The 21,824-nt window shown below is 43.7% G+C and overlaps 1 protein-coding gene across 4 annotated transcripts in view; it reads right to left on the minus strand.

Annotated features, from left to right (window-relative positions):
• Nucleotides 1-1,588: 1,588 nt before the first annotated feature.
• Nucleotides 1,589-21,824, minus strand: part of tbl1xr1b (TBL1X/Y related 1b) — a 60,591-nt gene continuing 40,355 nt past the window's right edge. For 3 of the 4 annotated variants that reach the window (XM_034104369.1, XM_034104368.2, XM_034104370.2), the window contains exons 12-16: nucleotides 19,915-19,989; nucleotides 19,645-19,772; nucleotides 9,186-9,351; nucleotides 8,833-8,934; nucleotides 1,589-3,831 (exon numbers count right to left, since the gene is read on the minus strand). In XM_034104369.1, the coding sequence (XP_033960260.1) occupies nucleotides 3,805-3,831; nucleotides 8,833-8,934; nucleotides 9,186-9,351; nucleotides 19,645-19,772; nucleotides 19,915-19,989 (498 nt within the window). In that variant the 3' untranslated portion in view covers nucleotides 1,589-3,804. Of the gene's footprint in view, nucleotides 3,832-8,832; nucleotides 8,935-9,185; nucleotides 9,352-19,640; nucleotides 19,773-19,914; nucleotides 19,990-21,824 lie in introns of those variants that run through there. The other variant, XM_034104371.2, reaches the window with a different exon arrangement.

Below are 21,824 nucleotides of genomic sequence, written 5' to 3' on the forward strand. Positions count from 1 at the left end.
ACCGGGATAACCCTGGAAGACCTGGTAGACCGCCTGGAGGCGTCCCTTAAGGGGGGGGGGGGTACTGTGGTGGTTGCATTCTCCAGCCACCTTCCTTGTGTGTGTGTGTTTTCCCTTTCCCTGTCTGTGTGGGCGTGGTGCCTGTCACTCCTGGCTCCCGGCTCAAATCTCCACCAGCTGCAAACAGTTGAGCACTCTCCTCTGCAACACACCTGATTCCCATCAGCCATTACGGATGGTATATCAGCGGAGGCTCCACAACCTGTCAGCGCCAGATCGTTGTTAAACCCCAGTGGTAAAACTCTTAGCCTTCTCAGCCTTCTTAAAGTATAGTGACTATTTTCGCTACACCTGAATATATTCTTACCTGTTCTTCTTGTGCTCCAGGATTACGCTTCAGTGGATTACGTTCCAGTGGATTAAAACTCTGGAGGATACTCTTCAAATGATTACGCTCCAGTGGATACTCTCCAGCCGGATTATCTCCTTCTATCTATAACCTTTGTAACACACTGCCGTGTCCTGCGTTTGGGTTCTCTCAGATAACCGTAACACTTTTGGACTTTTTGAGTTCCTGCGGATGCCTTTTGGACTCAAGAATGCTGCTCAGACGTTCCAGCGCCTGATGGATTCGGTGCTGCGGGACCTGCCGTTTGTGTATGTCTACCTCGACGACATACTCGCCAGCGCTTCAGTGCAGGAGCACCTGTCCCACCTCCGAGCCCTTTTCACGCGGCTCAACGAACACGGATTAATCATCAATCCTGCAAAGTGCCAGTTCGGGGTGTATGACATTGATTTCCTGGGGCACCACGTCACCAAGGGCGGTGCGGCACCTCTGCCGGCGAAGGTTGTTGCGGCTTTTCCTCGCCCGCTCACAGCCTCGCATCTCCTGTGGGCGGCACCAGCGCCATATCTATATGGCGCTGGGCGGCACTAAGTCTCGAGGATAGGAGTCGAGGAGGGGAAATTAGAGTATTGAGAAACCTCTAATGCTTGCACTCATGATAAAAATGCTAAATGCTCAAAATACCAATGCTAACATGCATGTAATGACAATGCTAGCAACTAGCATGCTGATGTTATGAAGGTGTACTGTTTAACAAGTTCACTATCTTGGATTAGCAGCATGTAAGCAAGCTTACTAGCATTTGCTTGTTAGCGCTGAATATAAAGTACAGCTGAGAATTATGCATTTCTTTAGTTTTGAAGGTATTTGGCTTCTACCCAAACTATTGAGAAAACAAAAGAGTAGAACTGATTGTTAGAAGAAAACCTTAATTTAAGTTTACAATTTTAGAGAAATATATCTGCTCAAAATTCATCCAATTTGCTAATTTTACACACATTTCCTGTAGTTATGCTTACTCTGTGAGTTTACTGTTGACTTGTTGAATGAATACAATATAACATATAATATAAAATGTCACTCAACAATTCAGGGGTCAGTTAAGGAAAAGGGTTGGAATAACTGTTCTAGGGAACTTTTTTGTCACTAGAAAACTGGATGGCAATCCATATCATATTAACTCCTTCATAAGAAATGTTGTTAGTGCAGCAACATGGAAAGGAAAACCAAACACATTGATATTATCAAAATAGATTTTATTCTAGACCTTGAAATCTGAGTGATATTACAACAGTCAGATCAAGAGGCTGCAGACTGCAACCATGTGAGTGAGAGAGAAAAAGAGTACAACATAAGTGAGGGCAAAGACAACACAACAAAAAGAAATCTGCAAGTTTGTATTTCCATGTTCCAGGTTATAATACATTGACAATTTAATCCGGAATTATTTCTTTGTTTTCATTTTGTTTACGTAGCTACAAATAAATCAGAATTACAAAAGTTTTGAGGAGTACAAAACCTTCAAGGGCTCTCCGACATAGCAAAGATAGAGTTAAAGTTAGTACTTTTTGTAGGAACAAAAGATAGCAAACACACTTGAATGCAGTGTAAAAAGCTTATCATCTAAAAACAAAACATTATAAAATACCATTCCACTGTCATAGACATCATTTGAAATAGTGTCTTTGTCGTACAGTCCAATCACAGCTGACTGTAAAAGCAAACTTTAAAATAGTCTTTAGTTTCAGTACTTTAAAAAAAACAAAAACGACTAACATTCTGAGAAAACCTCTGAAATGTCCGACGATCCGTGCATGTTTGTCAAGCCGTTAGCTGCTAGTTATGGCTGCAAGATGAAAACCGGAATGCCACAAAGTCTGCCTAAATGATGAACCCCTAGGACGCCTTAATTACCCAATGCACACTTTCTGCAGCAATTCTAATTCACCTTTAAGAGCATTTTATTAGATGTGTCTACGATGACTTAAATAAACACCCTTCACATGGCTGCTCTTTTTAAATGTTTCTATAACTGTTTAATGGTATTTCATAAAAAGAAGACACCATTCCTTAGGTAAAGACCCTTGCTGATGCAGTGATATCACACTGTATTTGAAGCATCTTCAAAACTACCCTTAGCGTAGTGGCATACAAGAAGAGTCCCATGTGATAGCACAGATATATATTTATATATATATATATGTTATATGCAGATCATATGCTGCGAGTCTGCTTTTTAACAACAAGCACAGACTTGCCTCAAGACATCAACTCTACAAACAGTAAGCGCTGTCTGTCCATGCATAGGCCGGAACACAGCGTAGATTGTGTGTGTGTGTTGATTGTTATCAACGGCAAACCAAGGCAGGGACTGTAGTGTGTACTTGCTGGAAAAGAAAGTCAGGACTTTTTAAGCGAAACCACTGCTCGATGTGTTAAAGTGATGCCAACAAGCAAAGGAAACATTACAATGGCCTAGTCTGATTATCATTTAGCAATGTCAGCAAGAAGCCAACAATTGAGGAAATAAGCATCTATTAGTTGTTGGCGTCACATCGAGCAGATATAGTTCTGATTTCCACAGATCCCAGAAGCCGAACCGACGGCAGAAAGCAAACTCTTCCTGTGCCACGTTACCTCACTACTGACACAGCTCAGCCGCCGTCTATCCGTTAGCTCGTGACGCTGGACGCACATGGGTGTTTGGTGACATGTTGTTACAAAGATTATCTTTCAGCCTAAAAGGTTTTGAATTCTTTAGAGCTCTATATATTAACCTGATGAGTTGTGAACACCTGAAAACCATTTCTGAGGTTGTAAAAACAAAGGACGGTTCAGCCTTTGATTAACTGCTTTATACTTTGTTAAAAAAAAAAAACTGGATTGGATAAAAAATAGTCCACAGAATTAAAAACCATTTTCCTTTTCTAAGCTAAACATCTGCATTTGTTGCCAATAAATGGATGAGTGGATCTCCAAATGAACACCTTATTAATAAACACCGGCTGTAAAAAGATGAATACCTTTCAAACCCCCACCCCTCTTCTCTCCCACCCCACATGTAGTATTTAACCCGCAGGTAGCAGTAAAATTCAAAACAATGACACATCTGCTGACATATGCAATATGCACACGCCGACAGGGAACCAAAAATCGTTCAGGTACAAAGGATAAAAAGATGAAAGCGAGAGGAGTCCTAGTGTTTGGGCGTGTGAGTGATGTGTCCGTCAAAACAGACAAATGTTTGTTTGCTGGACGTCTGAGAGCGGCACAGGTGTCCAAGGTGTGGTCCTCGTGTGTACATATGTCGGGGGGGGGGGCTCCTTTTGGCTGTGATGTGATGGCGGGCCATGGTGTGAGATGGGACTACAGCAGTGTGGCGGACAGGCAGGGACACTCAGTCATTTTGGCTATGTACACATTCGTAGTCGGTCCATGGCTCCCCCTGACGAGTGTCATTTCCTCAGGTCTAACACGCAAACCTGGGAAAAACAGGAAGTAAGACAGTCAGAACAAAAGGCTACTTCCTGTTTCAGTAAATTCCACATCAGGCGTCTCACAGGCGCTGGCAGGGTGTATGTTTCATTACTCATAAGCAGGTTGGGAGGGTTACTTTAATAAGGAATTCCATTATTACTATATAACTGGAAAAAGTAACCAAATCGAAGAATCGGAATATAAAGTAATCTAACCTGATTCATTTCCGTAACTACAAGAGAAAATACATATCAATGAGATGGCTTTTACTGTGTATAATCTAATACAACAGAATAATATAACATTATTAAAGAAGAAAAGACACGATGAGCTAGAACAGTGGTTCTCAACTGGTCAGGTCTCGGGACCCACTTTTTTCCTTCGTCAATAAATCGCGACCCACAATTTTGAACCGCTCAAATCTATTCAACAACAAATCAGCATACAATTGTAATTAAAGTGAAGTACAGTGCATATATCCTTATATCCCTTCACAGAACTAAAGTATGCTTTTAAACAAAGTTTAATCTGATGATGGTCATTAAGTTTCTAGAATCAAAGTTGAACTGTATAACAAAAAAAGGCACACTTGACTTGTATTCAATAAAAAGGCAGACTTGGAGCCAATCCTGCAAATTCACCACACGTGAAAAACATGACATGCTGAAAACCCAACCTCAGAAGGGGGGTCTGGGAGGGATTGTCCCCCAGGAGATTTTTTTAGAAATACTAACATATAAACTACGCATTCTGGTGCACTCTGAGAAGAAAATAAATAAATCTATTACTACCCGACATATTAATAATAGTTTGCCATTTTTTTATTTTTACTTTGTTCTGCGATATGGTTGAGAACCACTGAACTAGAACATTTGCTATGGTTTATCCAAGACTAGTTTCACTTCATTTTGTGAGAATCATGAAGTGTTGTAATGTGTGCACGTGTGCTTCTTAATACATCATTTGTAATCCTTCCAGTAATCCCCATTTAATGTACCAGTAATCTGATGTTATTTTCTGTATTTGATTGCGTAATCCGGTTACATAATTAACGTAATTCGTCACTTCCCAAAACTGCTCATCAACAATTTACAGGAATAACCCTAAATAGTTTGTCATATTCCTAACCCACGTTACCTTGGATTTTTTTCTCACATGCCTCCACAGTTTCAAAATCAGAGAAAAGTGAATTGAGGTAAAAGGGCTCTGCGTTTTAACTAAAGCAACTAATTTATCCAGTCCTATGCCCACCACTTCACAAACGCATGCATTTTCATTCAAACTACACTTTTTAGTACATAGCCATAAAGAGCCTGGTAGTTGTGTTGCTGCACTGCTCATCTGTGTAAGTGTTGAAGATAGCAAGAAAAGGCTATTCTTTTGAAAGTAGTAAAACAACTGGAAATATGAGACTTAGATTATACTGCACACGTTTTGTGAGAGTTTGTGAATGTTTTGCTGTTGTGAAACTAATGCTGTCAAAATTATCGCGTTAACGGCGGTAATACATTTTTTGTATTAATTGCGTTAAAATTAGGGCTGTCAAACGATTACGATTATTAATCAGATTAATCACAGCTTAAAAATTAATTAATCATGATTAATCACCATTCGAGCTATGTCCAAAATATGCCATTTATTTATGTATATTGTTGTGGGAATGGAAAGATAAATGAAAGAAGGCGCATATATCCATTTAACATACAGTATCTATGTTTATTATAACATTGTTCTGTGTGTCAAAATGTACTTCGTGACCACAGTGTGAACGTTGTGATCAGCTGTTTTAGCGCAGTTCTCCAGTGAAGGGGGGGAGTCTCCCTCCGCAGCCGGTTGGCTAGTTTTGGCACAAGTCCGTTGTACAGACCGACGTTAACAGCAGCCCTGTCTGTGCACACGGAGACCGACTCTGTCGTCCGGTGATCTAACCGCCTTCTGGAAAAGCTTCACAAGTACGTCGGTACGCAAATGCGCTTTGTGACACAAGTGACGGTACGCATTTCAGATTACGCACATAACCTGCGTACCAGTTATGTGCACCCCTGTACCAGAGCCATATTATTACTATTATATCGGCTCTGCCCTGTACTACAGCAAGAGTATTCTGCGTCGGGACTTCCTGCAACAACACCACGCCGTTATCAAAGATGTTCTATTGAGAAGACGATCACTACGTGACAAAAGTTTTCAAAACCGTGGCTACTGAAATCAATCTTACTAACTGCTGTCTGTGCAATTTACTCCATGAGTTGGCAGACTTTATTTTGCTTACATAATTTTCCATGGTGGGGCTAAGCCATTTCTTGGTATGGGTGTCGCCTACCCCAGCCAATGCCATACCCTGGCGCTGCCACTGGTGGCACGTATGGGGCGGGCCATTCTGCACATGCGGTAAATGCGTTAAATATTTTAACGCAATTAATTCAAAAAATTAATTACCGCCGTTAACGCGATAATTTTGACAGCACTAGTTAAAATATTTAACGCATTTAACGCATGTGCAGAATGGCCCGCCCCATACGTGCCACCAGTGGCAGCGCCAGGGTATGGCTGGGGTAGGCTACACCCATACCAAGAAATGGCTTAGCCCCACCATGAACAATGATGTTAAAGTAAGCAAAATAAAGTCTGCCAACTCGCAGTACCGACGTACTTGTGAAGCTTTTCCAGAAGGCGGTTAGATCACCGGACGACAGAGTCGGTCTCCGTGTGCACAGACAGGGCTGCTGTTAACGTCGGTCTGTAACTGCTGTCTTGCACAGACAGCAGTTAGTAAGATTGATTTCAGTAGCCACGGTTTTGAAAACTTTTGTCACGTAGTGATCGTCTTCTCAATAGAACATCTTTGATAACGTCTTCTGGCCAATCAGAATCAAGATAACGACGTGTTGTTGCAGGAAGTCCCGACGGAGAATACTTTTGCTGTAGTACAGGTAACACATAACTAACTGGTACGCAGGTTATGTGCGTAATCTGAAATGCGTACCGTCACTTGTGTCACAAAGCGCATTTGCGTACCGACGTACTTGTGAAGCTTTTCCAGAAGGCGGTTAGATCACCGGACGACAGAGTCGGTCTCCGTGTGCACAGACAGGGCTGCTGTTAACGTCGTTCTGTACAACGGACTTGTGCCAAAACTACGCCAACCGGCTGCGGAGGGAGACTCCCCCCTTCACTGGAGAACTGCGCTAAAACAGCTGATCACAACGTTCACACTCTGTGGTCACGAAGTACGCGAGCCGCCGCCGCCCCCTCTGTCGACTTTCCTGAAGTACTCCCCGTTGATAGAAATCAACACGTAATGAATTAAGACCCCACGGTTTGATGATTGATAGGTGTGTGTGGGCTGTCTTTCATTTTGACATGCAGACAAATGTTATAATAAACATAGATACTGTATGTTAAATGGATATATCCGCCTTCTTTCATTTATCTTTCCATTTCCACAACAATATACATAAAGAAATGGCATATTTTGGACATAGTTCGAATGGTGATTAATCATGATTAATTAATTTTTAAGCTGTGATTAATCTGATTAAAAATTGTAATCGTTTGACAGCCCTATGTGAAACACAACCCTCATTTAGTTCAATCCTTTATCCAATTGTTTATCATCTGTGCACTGTGGAGGCTTGTCAAGAGATTGAGATAACACGTGTTGAAACATTGATGTTGATATGAACCTTTTGTGGGTAGGCTTAAAGCAAATCATTATTGAGCAATACCTGTATTTATTTCATGGTTGCACATGGCATACCTGCGATAAAGTCAGCCAATAAGAGTGCTTATAGCGTTACTCTGCAGGAATCCAGATGTGTTGTCATGTCTCTTTAGCTCTGCAGCAGTAGTGCAGACACTCAGCCCTAGAGGCAGGCTTCCGGAACGTTCCCACCCCCCTCAGCCTCTCTGCCCTGCTGCTCCCTGGGTCAATGCTTGTTAACACTTCTACTATTAGCATATAGAGAGATAGCTTAAAAATATAGGACTGCAATTGAATAAATAAGTATTAATTAATGTTCTTAGTTATTTTCAGAATATGATTCAAACACGAAAAGGGTTTTTATCCAGAGCAACTGTTAATAGGGTTAGGCTGCTAGTTATGAGCAACAACCATTAGATGTCTGATTTAGCAATCAGTAAAACAACATCAGATCCCAATGGCTCTATTAAGTGTTTATGAATTGAACTCGAACAAATATAAATTGTATCCAGTTTTTTAGGCTGTGTTTGAAGCTGTCTCCTGGTTTTTTTTTTTTTTTTAAACACAGCCGCCAGAGCAGTCTTTATTATATTACAATCTCAAGTGCCTTGGTGCTAAAGTCCTTGAAACCACATGTCCTGGGACAAGCAGTAAAACCTTTTACCCCGCAGAGGCAGGTTTCACCCGGAGCTTTTATGGGGTCAGCCTACCTGGGTCAACCATGGATGTATAATAAGAACTGGATACAGCGTGGGAGGCGGGGCCTCGTTCATTCCTATGAGAGTTGCTCATTGGCGCATGATGATAAAATGGCCCAACATTTGAGAGAGCGAAACGTCACGAAAGCATTCATATAATCCGTTCTTATTGTGCATCCATGGGTAAAGGTAAAACGCATGTAGTGCTGAACACGTAACATGAACGTGCCGGGCAGCGCGGTCCCGTGGGTTAGATGCACGTTCATAATGCAGAGGAAAATAACTCTCAGAATAACGTTATTAGCACATTTTCACAACTTGAGAACCGAATGTTTTTAATAAGGGCTATATAAGTGTTCATACTGGGTTGTTTATTTAGTTTAAAAAAAATTATCCAACGATTTACAGATGTCTCTTTCCCCATGTAAGTCATGGGAAAAAGTGTTTCCGGGCCCAGCGACTGATACGGAAGTGTAGTACCGCCGTTTGGCCACAACTAATATTTTCCTCCGTCCGGCGCACTGTTGGGGGCACCTGGGTCAGGTGTCTGGTTAGTGTAGTGTGAATAGAGGTTAAAGTGTGTGTGAGACTCAGAAACAACTCACCGATCCATCCGACGCGCTGGCTCCTACTTTGTCGCCTGTGGCGTTCCAGCACACCTCGAAGATCCCTCCTGTCCCTCGGTAGCTGTGCACTAAAGCCCCCGTCTGCGCGCGCACACACACACACACACACACACACACACACACACACACACACACACACACACACACACACACACACACACACACACACACACACACACACACACACACACACACACACACACACACACACACACACACACACACACACACACACACACACACACACACACACACACACACATCAGCAAACCTTCTCCTAATGCTTTTATAGTAATGTGTATGTGCAAAAATGTTAAAGCATTATCCCTGACCTGAGTGTTCCAGATGTGCACACACTTGTCGAAGGAGCCGCTGGCGAGGTGCCGGCCGTCTGGGCTGAAGGCCACGCTGTAGACGGGCTCCTGGTGGCGGGTCAGAGTGTGGATACACACCCCCCGCTCCACGTCCCACAGCCGCACCGTGGAGTCAAACGATGCGCTGCAGAGAGGGAACAAGCAGAGGAGGGAGGGGTGTCAAAGAGTGGTGTCGCAGGAATATCTGCAATGTGTGACACGTGAGTAGGGTTGGGTATCGTTTGAATTTCCACGATTCCGATTCTACTTTTCGATTCCGGTTCTTAACGGTTCTCGATTCCGGTTCTTTGAGGGGCAGGGTAAAAAAAATGATACATGCTTCTTCCACCAAAAAAATTACATTTATTCGAGAAACTTTTACACAGGTTAGTTTACAGTAATATTCACATGAATCAGTCTGTTTATATTCACTGCTATGTAACTGTAACCTGAGAACCACTGAAGCTGCAACAGTCCAACTTTTAAAGAACAGTTATTTTTGAGAAAAACAAGCATCTGCCTTCTCAGGCATACCGGGAAGAAAGGTTTGAACATTTTGAAGTAAAATGCTTCAATCTGGTGCACTTTGAGCAGAATTACTAGAGACCAGATCTAGGGGGTACAACTCCAAACACCCATATGAAAAAGATCGGTTTACATTTTAATAATTAAATAAGTATGTGAGCATAACCAGTAACCTACCATAGCCAATAACAAATACATGTAACGTATTTTATTTTTGTTGTTCATTCATATCTTATTTTACTATTTTATTTATGCATATTTTTTGTATCTCTCCAGTTTAAAACGATATGTCTGGTTTACTGTCCTATAGTTTACATTGGAATGATTTAAAACCTGTTTTATCCCAATAATTATAAAGGAGTGCCTTGGAAATATGTGTTTACATAAACTGTGATCAAACCGTTTGAGACCCACTGAGATAACTTAGACTAAAGTGAACTATCTAAACACTGAGAGTCCTTTACCTCACTGAGCTGAAGTTATCAGCCGCTCAGTCTGACTGGAGAGGACTCTCCTCCACATCATTGTAGAAACATCTTCTTCTTCCGTAAGAGCAGCTAGCACCAGATTCTAATAACAACAGCCCCCTACCTTTCTCCCTAGCTCACTCGCACGTTGGCTGTGAGCTGCGGTTGCCAGATAAGCCAACATCCCCCATTTTCATCACTTACAGCGCCCATCGTACAGGGGAAATGAAAATTGTAACCGGGATGAAAAGGGTGTTACATTTACTTAATTATGAATGTTGTTACATCAAGGCCGAAAATTAGGATGAGCACCAACGGTCAAAACAAATTTGTTTCCTCCCAGAGCTGCCAGCGCAGCGCCTCCACAGATCTGGCGCCCTAGGCGAACATCTATAACGCCATTGCAACGGGCCGGCCCTGGTCTCAGGTTACGCTGTAGGAAGTGTAGGTACAACGCTACATTTCCCGCCCCGCCGCAGTCACACAGTAGGCTACGGAGAGCGGCGAGAAACATTTCCTCAGGCATCGAAAAGCGGAACCGAAATTCACATTTCTAAATGATGCCGTTGGAATCGAAATGTTGGAACCGGTTCTCGGTACCCAACCCTACACGTGAGGAACATTATGCACAATAGAAATGCTGGATCTCATTTAAAAGGGAAACTACTTCATTAATTGCTTTATTTATGCATGCATTTTTTTGGTAATAAATTGTATTTATAAATGTTCTTCTAATCTGAGACCATATCTAGGCCTTTCCCGATAACTTATTTTGTTCAACGACATGTCATTTCCGAAGAAATTGCATTTTTATGTATATAATTATGGAACAACATGTTTTAAATTAATAACACATAAATCTAACAAAACCACACATTTCGTAAGTAAAGAGAGTGTTATTCATTCCTAAACATGCTTTACACTGTGTTACAAAAAGGTTCAATGAAAAAACTAGGCATTAAATAAGATGGCTAGAGTCACGAAAAATGTATCCTTAGGTGCTTTTATTGACAGCCAACGTGCTGAAAAAACACAAAGTAACCAGGATTTTACAGGAAGAAAACAAAAACCTCATATATACATTACAGGTCGAGGACATATAACTGGTACCTCTCTGCTCTACCGCCACAGCCAGACTCCCCTCAAAACACTTGTGGCCAGGGTTGTATACATGTTAAGCCCCTCCCCATAGGACAATCCACTATTTATACCCCTAACCAATGTCATTCTAATCTACAAACACATTCACAATGCAAGACAAATTACCCAAACACACCAAATCAAAATAGGTCAACATATTATCTCTTTGACCATGGAAGCCCCAAACAATAACATTGTTATACTTGCAAGAAAAGTGCCACCCGCGCCCATGCACTACATGGTATGCTCCAATTGAGCACAGGTGTTCCCACTGATTGAGCCTCTACTTAAGGCTGCTTCTTTCTGTGGCTCTGTTTGGCCTTCACAACCTTGAAGGAGAGGGTAAGCAGGTTACTTGCAAAAAGACTTCAAATAAATTAGTTTTGAACAAACAATGACTTGGGTTTTATTTTATCAAATGTGTGTTAGCCTCAGTGTGCCTTTTACCATGCCCCTATGCCAACTGTGATGAAGGCTTCTTCTTCACATTACCACCCTCCTCTCCTACATCAACGATGTTTGGCAGCCTTGACAGGTAGTCTGCGGTGACGTTTTCCTTGCCTGCTTTGTGCCACACACAGAATTTGAACGGTTGTAGTCGAAGATACCATCTAGTCACCCTGGCGTTCCGGTCCTTCATGGTCTGAATCCACGTCAAGGCTCTATGGTCCGTCTGTAGGTCGAATTCCCTCCCGAGTAGGTAGTACCTTAGGCTGTCCAATGCCCACTTGATTGCCAGACACTCCTTCTCGATGGTGGAGTACCGGGTTTCACGGGGCAGAAGTTTCCTGCTGAGATACAACACTGGACGTTCCTCTCCTGGTTCTCCCTGAGCCAGCACTGCACCGATGCCCACTCCAGAGGCATCCACCTGAACCAGGAAGCGTCTTTTGAAAGTCAAGACTCTGCAGTACCGGAGACGAGCACAGTTTTTTCTTCAACTCCTGGAAAGCCCTTTCACACTCTTCATTCCATTCCACAGGATTCCGAGCAGCCTTGCACGTGAGGTTGGTCAATGGAACTGCTAGAGTGGCAAACTGAGGAATGAAACGTTGATACCATCCAACCAGGCCAAGAAAGGACCATACTTGTTTCTTGGTACGAGGTCTCGGACTGTTCAGGACGGCCTCAACTTTGTCCACCTGTGGCCTGACTTCACCGTTCCCCAGCTGATACCCAAGGTAACGAGTCTCCTGCTTAGCCCACTCACATTTCTGTAGATTGAGTGTGAGTCCTGCGGCATGGATTGCACCTAGGACCCGACGAAGGTGATCGAGATGTTCCTCCCAGGTCCTGCTGTAAATGACCACGTCATCCAGGTAGGCAGCACTGCAGTCCTCACACCCCAGAAGAACTTTGTCCATTAACCTCTGGAAGGTTGCTGGGGCACCATGTAGACCAAACGGCATCACAGTAAACTGGAAGAGGCCTAGTGGGCTTCTGAATGCGGTGAGGTGCCGGGACTGGCTTTCCAAGGGGACCTGCCAATATCCCTTGCAGAGGTCCAAGGTAGTGATGTAGTTGGCTCGACCAATCCTCTCCAGCAGGTCCTCAATCCGGGGCATCGGGTAGGCATCAAAGAAGGAGATGGCATTCAGCTTCCTAAAGTCAATGCAAATGCGGAGAGCCATCCTTCTTGGGTACAATAACAATAAGATGAAAATTAATTAAGATGAACTTTTATTAATCCCTCATGGGGAAATTATTTCTCTGCATTTGACCCATCCTAGTGTTAGGAGCAGTGTGCTGCCATTTTGAACGGCGCCTTGCTCAGGGACACCTCGGTAGCACTTGGTCTTTCGGGGACTTGAACTGGTGACCTTCCAGTTCCCAAGCCAAGTCCCCATCGACTTCGCCACCACCGCCCCAGCCCCAATAGGGCTACTACACTCACTGGTTGATGGTTCAATTACTCCCAGCTCGAGCATCAAGCGGATTTCTTCCTTCAACGCCTCCACTAAACGTTCCGGTACTCTGTAGCATGCCTGCCGAACTGTGTTCTGCCCCGGTTTTACTCGGATTACATGCTGCAACACACCTGTCCGGCCTGGTTTCTGTGTGAACAAGTGGGGAAGGGTATCGAAAATAACTTGCAAGTCAACTGGCTTCTTACCATCCAGGTGGGAGAGATCGACCTTCGCTGGCTGCTGATTCCAGGCACCCACTACCCCTTCGGAGTCATCCTCTTCAACCACCCTGCGGGCCAGTAGTGAGGTGATGGGAGGAGGGCTGCTTCTTTCCTCCCATGCTTTAAGGAGATTGACATGATAAGTCTGTTTTTTTTTTCTCTCCGGGTGCAAGATCTCATAAGTCGTAGGCCCCATCTTCTTTAACACTTCAAACAGTCCCTGCCATTTGGCCAGTAGCTTGCTAGAGGAAGAAGGCAAGAGTAACAAAACCTTTTGACCTGGTTTGAACTCACGGTTGCGTGCTTGCTGGTCGTACCATCGTTTCTGAGTCTTCTGGGCATCCATTAGATTGAGCCTGGCCTCCTCTCGGTACTGATCCAACCGGTCCCTGATCTGGAGGACATACTGCAAAATACCCTGCCCTTCTGCCTTTTTGTCTGTTACCTTTTCCTCCCAGTTACGTTTCAACAGATCTTTAACGCGCTTTAACGTTGCTGTGCACGCCTGAGTTGCTGTGCCCTGTGCGTGCCCTAGAGGCGTATATTGGTGCTACGGCCCATATACGACAGTCAGAGCAGCTCTTCATTTGCCATGGCGGCACGAGAAGGGGCTGTGCTCTCTTCAAGCAGCGGCTGTCCCACTGGGTTGTGGATACAATCTCACATGCCAGTGGCCGCCCCCCACCATCAGGGGTGAGATGTCACTCTACAAGGAGCATCTCAACGTCTTGGGCTGCTCTGAAAGGGGTGTCCCTGGAGACCATCTGCGCTGCGGCATCGTGGGCATCGTCTGGCACATTCTCCAGGTTCTACCGGGTCAATGTCGCCACTCCCCATCCTTTGGGCGTGGTCCTGTTGCCGACCTCCGCTGCTTTCAGCTAGGTAAGCAAGTATTCGGATTCTTCATGACATGGTTGGTATTGTCATCCAGTGCTAAAAGCACCGCCTCTGGCGGTTAGTAGGGACGAAATAGAACGATAGTTACGGCTGTAACTACGGTTCTATCAGTCCCGGATGACCGCCAGCGTTTCCGGTCACTCAGAATTCTTGTGTGCTCGCGAGAAGATTCTGGGAACCGATCCACTAGTGACGCCGGCCTATGTAGCCGTAGTCACGTGGGTCACAGGTGACTTTGTTGTTATTAGGTACTTGAACTGCGCATGCGTGCGATGGACATATCCAGTGCTAAAAGCACTGCCTCTGGCGGTCATCCGGGACTCATAGAACCGTAGTTACAGCCGTAACTATCGATTTTAGGGCTGCTTGAGTGGAAGACCCTCTCCGATCCGGTTGACCGAGCCCACCACAGTGGCAACCTTTACAGGTGCAGCTGGAGCATCAAAACTGGCAGTGTGGTGACTCAGCATCCAAACAACCAATAAGACTGAGGCGTATTGGTTGTTTGGCTGTAAGGCAAGTCAAACCTGAATATTATATTAGCAGCAGGTGGGCTGCACGATTTGGAAATTATTCATAATTGCTATATGGTATTAGAGGGATTGATAATTTTTGCATCATAATTCTCACCATTAGTGAAAATGCATTGAATTATGATGGTAAGATTTCTTAGGGGGATCTGTACCAAACATCCTTTTTTAAGTCTGTGAAATATGATGAGTATGCTGGGATGTCTCTGCAGCACCACATTACCTCATACAGAATGATATTTCACCATATTCATAGACTCTAACAAATACTGTGTTTCCTGCAACTTGAATATTGCATTTTACGGCGTGATATGCCTTGAGGGGGTTTCCCGACATGTCGTTGCAGTAAATTAAAGGGTGTCACCTTCACATTCCTGTCCTTTCTTCGGACAAACTCAAAATAATGGGCAAGTTTTAAATGTCGAAAGTTATCGCTGTTGACTCAGCCATGTTTATGCACTGCAAGTTGCGCAAATATAAGCCTGCGGCGGAAATCCCGCCGCTGTCAAAGGGAGAATCTAGTAATTCTGTGTTAGTAACTGCAGTGTGATTACTGATTATAACGTTATAACGAAGTAACGCGTGTCGGGCGATGTTAGTAACTGCAGTGTGATTACTGAATTATAAAAGTGTTGGTGGTCATGCCACAACCGTTGGTGTTAATGGTCATGCCACAACCGTGCACGCATGTGCACGGTTGTGGCATGACCACCAACATGATTTAAGTGGGGGGGACTTAACCTCCTCTAGGGGGGTCCGGAGGGCATGCTCCCTCAGGAAGATTCTTTTTTAAATGTTGAAGTTAAAAGCATCAATCTGGTGCACTTTGAGAGCAACATTAGGAGATCTATGGATACATCTCTCAACACCCATATGAAACAGAACTGTAAGCAGATTTTCTTTTTCTTTATGGATATTTTACAAATCACTCCCCTTTTTAACTTTATTCTCGTTTATTAATAACAACTTTTTTTACTGTCATATTAGTATTTTATACCTGTTCATTTATTCTCTTATTTTTTTATAACTATAATGACAGGGTGTCCGCGAGGTCTTACAAAGTATTAAAGGGCATTTTCCAAGGTATTCAGTGTGCGAAAAAGTACACGTCCCACCGCCCGGGACGTGTTATTTACAATATCGGACAAGTAGATCTTTCAATTGACTTGTCCGGCGGACAAGTGAAGTTTTTCGGCCTGATTTATTGACAAATTATTGATACATTCAGTTTACAAAAGGCAGAACTCATTCGCAAATTGTACGTGTCCGCCATTGTTCGTTTAGAAGTGTTAGTTTCGGTTCTGCTTGTAGATTCCTAAGGAAATGCATCTCGCCGTTTTCTGTATGTTAGACGGGGGTGGGGCGGAGCGGGCGGGAAGTGTAGCACAGTGGCAGGGTTGGGAAGCAAAACTCGGTTCCGAGTAGGAACAAATAATCTCTCTCTCTCTCTCTCTCTCTCTCTCTCTCTCTCTCTCTCTCTCTCTCTCTCTCTCTCTCTCTCTCTCTCTCTCTCTCTCTCTCTCTCTCTCTCTCTCTCTCTCTCTCTCTCTCTCTCTCTCTCTCTCTCTCTCTCTCTCTCTCTCTCTCCACAGCAGATCCGCTGCCCGTTTAACAGGGTAATGAAGGTTATTAAGCGTTTTAGCTCCTGTGTTGTTAATATTGACCGCTATTTCCTTTATGAAGTGAAGCAGCCTCCCTGTCTGTGTCCTCGCGCTGTCCTCACATCCCCCGGACCCCCAGACTCGGAGGAATTCAAATGGCTTCAATGCGAAAGTGTCGATGGAGTGGAAAAAAATTGTTGCTCCCTTTGTGCTAAGTCAGGGAGGAAAAATGGCTTTACCAGAGGATCAACCAACATGAGAGCATCAGCCCTCACAGAGCACAGCCAGTGCCAAGACCATACGTTCGCAGTTAACGCAGGACAACAACAAATGGCTATGAAAAGTCATATCGACAGCGCGATAAAAAGTGGTGTTTCACATGAGCAAACATGATATTCCAGGTAACCAGTTCAGAGGAATGACTGATTTACTGAGGGCAGTAGGGGCTCCTGATTTTGGAACCGATGACGGCATTTACAAGCACAGCGAATCCTTGTGTGACATGGAGAGGGCACTGGAGGGTGTTATTATGAGGCAGCTTGACGAAAAAGGTGATGAGACTGTCAGTATTACAGTGGAAAATAAATTAATCGTATATGCCAAGATTGAAAACAAGGGCAAGATTGATAACTTTTTTCTGGGCAATTACAACTTGCATTCCGGAACTGCGCAGTGCATATATGAGAAAGTGGTGGAGGTGCGTTGGTGCTCTCTTGAAGAGAGTAAATCCCTTCTTGATCCAGGTGCACTGTGTCGCTCACCGAGCTGCACTTGCAGCTGTAGATGCTGCAAATGCTGTGAGTCAGGTGAGCGCATACAGACGCACTGTGAATACAATCCATTCATTCTACAAGCACTCCGCAAGTAGGACGAATCGCCTCCGTCAGCTGACAGCGACCCTAAGCGATGAAGACATGGTTAGTTTGAAACGGCCATGCGCCGTCCGTTGGCTGTCCTTGCATAACGCAGTGCAAAGCGTTAAAAGCAACTGGCCTGCTCTGGTAATGGAGTTGAACAGTGAAAAAGTGAACGGAAATACCCAAGCCCAAGGTATTCAAAATCAGATTCAGCAGTATTCTTTCATTGCTCTCACCCACTCACTGTCGGATGTACTTCCAGTGATGACCAATTTGAGTTTGGTTTTTCAAAAGGAGGACGCCAATCTTGGCAGCATCAGGCCAATTGTGCACGCATTCCAAATGATCTCCAAGATGGAAAGTATAGAAATGTGGAAGTGACACATCTGAATGAAAGGTCCATTCAGGCTCACACAAACGTACGATCAAAGTACATTCAGCATCTCATCAATGCGTTACAAGACCGATTCCCCGATGACACTCTGGATCTCATCAGCTCCCTCGACATCCTTCTGAACCCCTCCCGATACCCCCATGCACAGTCTGGTAAGCAATTATCTCAACATTTCTCTTGGTCATATTCATTTTATCCTATCGGCACATATTCTACAATATATAACTTCTGCGCAGCACCTGACACTCTCTTTATCTCTTGCTAGTAGCTAGCCTACTATTATAGTATACAGCGGGCATCCAAATTAAATAATTCCGTCCCAATATCCATAAAATTCGCTCCAATAGTGCTCCTTAATTAAGATGTATTTCTTCCTTAACGAAATAATTTAAATCCATCCAGTTTGTTCCACTGTTTTGTACACTTTTGAGACTTTTAAAACTATTTACCGCTGTGGCATTTCCTGTTTAATATAAACTAGGAAATGGCGCCTATAGTACTACTACTAATAATAATAATACATCCTTTCAGCGTTTCAGGAATATGCCAGAGACGCCACTGAAATGGTCATTGCACATTTTGGCCATGAAGTCACTGAATCAGCTCTCGCACCTCTCATCGATGTCAAGCGTGCCCGGCGGGATGCAGTGGCAGTGATGACAGCGCTCCACGGCTATGGGGGTTTAACTTTTGCCACAGCTTGCAAAGTGCTCATTTGCGAGTTCAGCGAGCTGTACCCTGACTGGGCTACACAGGCTAAAATTGCTTGTGTTCTGCCCGTGTCAAGCGTGCCTGCAGAGAGGGGCTTCTCCTTGCTGAACCGTGTCAAGACATCACTGCGGAGTCGTCTGGAGGAGGAGCGAGTGACGCGGCTTATGCAAGCTGCAAAGACACCTTGGACACGTTTCATTTCAGCTCGGCAGCAGAGGACTTTGCCGCAATGAAAGCAAGGAGAAAGTAAAAAGGGTAGCCTAGGGTAAATGTGATGCCTTTTTTAAAAACGGGCTCCAGATGTTACAGGTGTTTTTTTTAATAGCCTACATTTTAGCGGCTAATGAGGTTTTGCTCAATCGTTCCTGTTCGTTTTGTTTAATCGTTGCTGTTGTTCATTAAATAGTCAAATTGATTTGAGGTCGTTGTCATTCTTTCGTCAATCTAGGTGTACATTATAGTTGCGTTTGTAAGATAGACTGTTATTGAAACATGACCGGTAAGTTTTGAATTTATCCGGTAAAATAAATTCTGTCCGGACATCTGACCGGTGAGAAAAAATCCTAGCGGAAACCCTGGTGTGTGTGTGTGTGTGTGTGTGTGGTTAAAACGAAGCAGCATGCGGTCGCTCTTCAGCTGTTCTAATGAAAGTAAACACAGTGAAGGCGTTGCGTAAAAGGCACAGCTCTTTGCGCGCTGGTGCTGCACTTCTCAGAGGCAGAGTTACACGTCCCGCTGCCTCCTGGTGCTGTAGTGATTTCATGAAGTGAATGAGAGTCCGAGTTCGAAATATATCTAAAATAATGTATGCACTACCATTTCCCAACATTAATATTACAGTCTGCAATGAAACGGTTGTCTCCTGTGTGCTCCACTTCCTACTTGGCACTCCGGTAACTTTCTTGTGCGAACGAGATACAGTATATTTTTCTTTTTTTATTTAATTTTAAATATTTAATTTAAAAAAGTAAAGTCCTTTTGAGTCATCTGTCTCAAGTCATGAATACCAAGTCAAAGTCATGCGACTCAAGTCATGTGACTCGAGTCCACCTCTGCAACACAATGTATTGAGTTTGTCTTGATATCCTGATACCTCCTCAGAATTATTATAAAATATCTTATTTTTCGAAAACTGCCTGTTTAGGAACATTAGACTCTGTGCATATGATGGCTGCTTGGCGCTCTCACCTGGCCAGCATGAGGTTGGCACTAGGGTTGTTGGTCCCGGGCCCAGTGGGGCTCCACTTGATGGTGTAGATCTCTTTACTGTGGGCCTGGAGGTCATGGACACATGTGTCCTGCTTCATACTCCAGATCTATACCAGAGAAGAAGAAACAAGCTGTCAGCATGGATTTATCACTACATATAATGAGTAATTTGTCTGATTATGGCTCATTTAAGTTGTCATCTAAGCCATAAAATAACACCAAATAAGTCTGCAGGTGATGAGGACTGACCTTAAGCGTCATGTCGTCTGAGCAGGAGGCCAGCAAGCTGCCAGTGGGATCCCACTTGATGGCGTTCACCTCGTTCTGCATCCAGAAGATTAGAAATTGAAAAAAAAACACAGCATATTTGACTGACATACAGCAACATAATAAATAATATACCCAGTTTAATTAATACATTTATACAAATTCATTTCAAAATAGATGTTGTCTTAGCGTCCAACCCAGTCTCACGGCATTTCGTGTAATAGTCACGAAATAAATGTAATCTATTGATTCGTGTTCACCAACACGATTTTCCCATTTTTTTCGTGTCACACAGAATGATTTTAAAAGCAATGTAAATAATATTTCGAACTCGGACTCTCTTTAAAACTGCACTACACAGCTTCACTTACCTCGGGATCCAGGTGACCGATACATTTAAAGATCTTTATAAAGCTAATTTTGCCCCCCTTTTGTCCCGCGTACAGGAAGACTTTGATCGCTGGTCAGTGTTGAATCTGTCTCTGGTTGCCCGAATTAATTCTATCAAGATGAATATACTCACCAAATGTCTATATTTATTTCAATGTGTGCCCATTTTCCTCCCTCAAACATTTTTTTGTAAAAATGACACTATTATTTCGAACTTTATTTGGAACAAGAAAACCCCAAGGATACGCAATCAATTTTTACAGAGACCAAAGGCGCTGGGTGGACTTGACTTGAGGTTCTATTATTGGGGACTTCCGGCCGGGGACTTTGGGCGGCAGTATACGCCGTGAAGTGGTTTGCGGCCTGCCAGTAAACCCAAAGCAGAAGGAGAAGAAGTGACGTCAGCAGCTTCATTTGCCTAATCCTCCCCCAGGGACTTATTCTGGTGTGAACGCGATCTGTACTTAGTTCTGATGAACCTTTGTGGGAAAAGTACTGCGGTGTGAATGCGCCTCTGGCTACAGTCTGACTCACAGTACTCTCTGCCTGTTTGGCTTGAAATGGAGACTGCTTCCTGTAGTCCAGTATCTCTTTCAGCATTGGCTCACTCTCCCATTAAGACCCCCTCCTCTGCTTACACTAAAAATGTAATCGTCAAAGCATCCTTGAACATTTGGAATCAGTTCAGACGTTTCTTTGGTCTCCAAACATACTCTACATTAGCCCCTTTAACTGCAAACCATGTTTTTCCTCCATCCTTAGTAGATGGCGCATTTACCATTTGGTCTAACCAAGGCATTAAAATATTCAAAGACCTTTATATTCACAACACATTTGCCTCTTTCCAACAGCTATCTGATCAATGTGCACTACCTAGCCAACATTTCTTCAGGTATCTACAGATTCGCAGTTTTGTTAATAATAGATTTCCTCAGTTTCCTAATCACCCAACTGATTCGCCACTAGACAGACTCCTTAGGCCATTACCTACTCTGAAGGGAATGATGACGTGTATTCACGCTCAGATTTATTCTCTTCGTTTGGTTACCCTGAACTCCATTACATCTCTTTGGAAAACAGATCTTGGGGAGGAGATTTCTGAAGAACTTTGGGAAAAAGCACTCGCTAATGTACATAAATCTTCTATTTGTGCCAGACATGTACTGATTCAGTGCAAAGTAGTGCATCGCACACACTTTACTAAGCTCAGGCTCTCTAAAATATATAAGGAGGCGGACCCAACTTGTGACAGATGTAGCCAAGCACCGGCGAGTCACGCACACATGTTCTGGTCTTGTCCGGTCTTACACTCTTATTGGACTGACATCTTTAGATCACCGTCAGAAATCACTGGAAAACCGATCGCTCCTAATGCCATGACCGCACTGTTTGGTGTAACCCCACCCACATGGCCACTCTCTTCTCTGCAGACAGCCTACATAGCCTTTGTTACCTTACTAGCCAGACGCCTGATATCCCACACGGAAAGAAAGTATATGAAC

This window comes from Pseudochaenichthys georgianus, chromosome 17 (assembly GCF_902827115.2).
Source record: "Pseudochaenichthys georgianus chromosome 17, fPseGeo1.2, whole genome shotgun sequence".
Lineage (NCBI taxonomy): Eukaryota > Metazoa > Chordata > Actinopteri > Perciformes > Channichthyidae > Pseudochaenichthys > Pseudochaenichthys georgianus.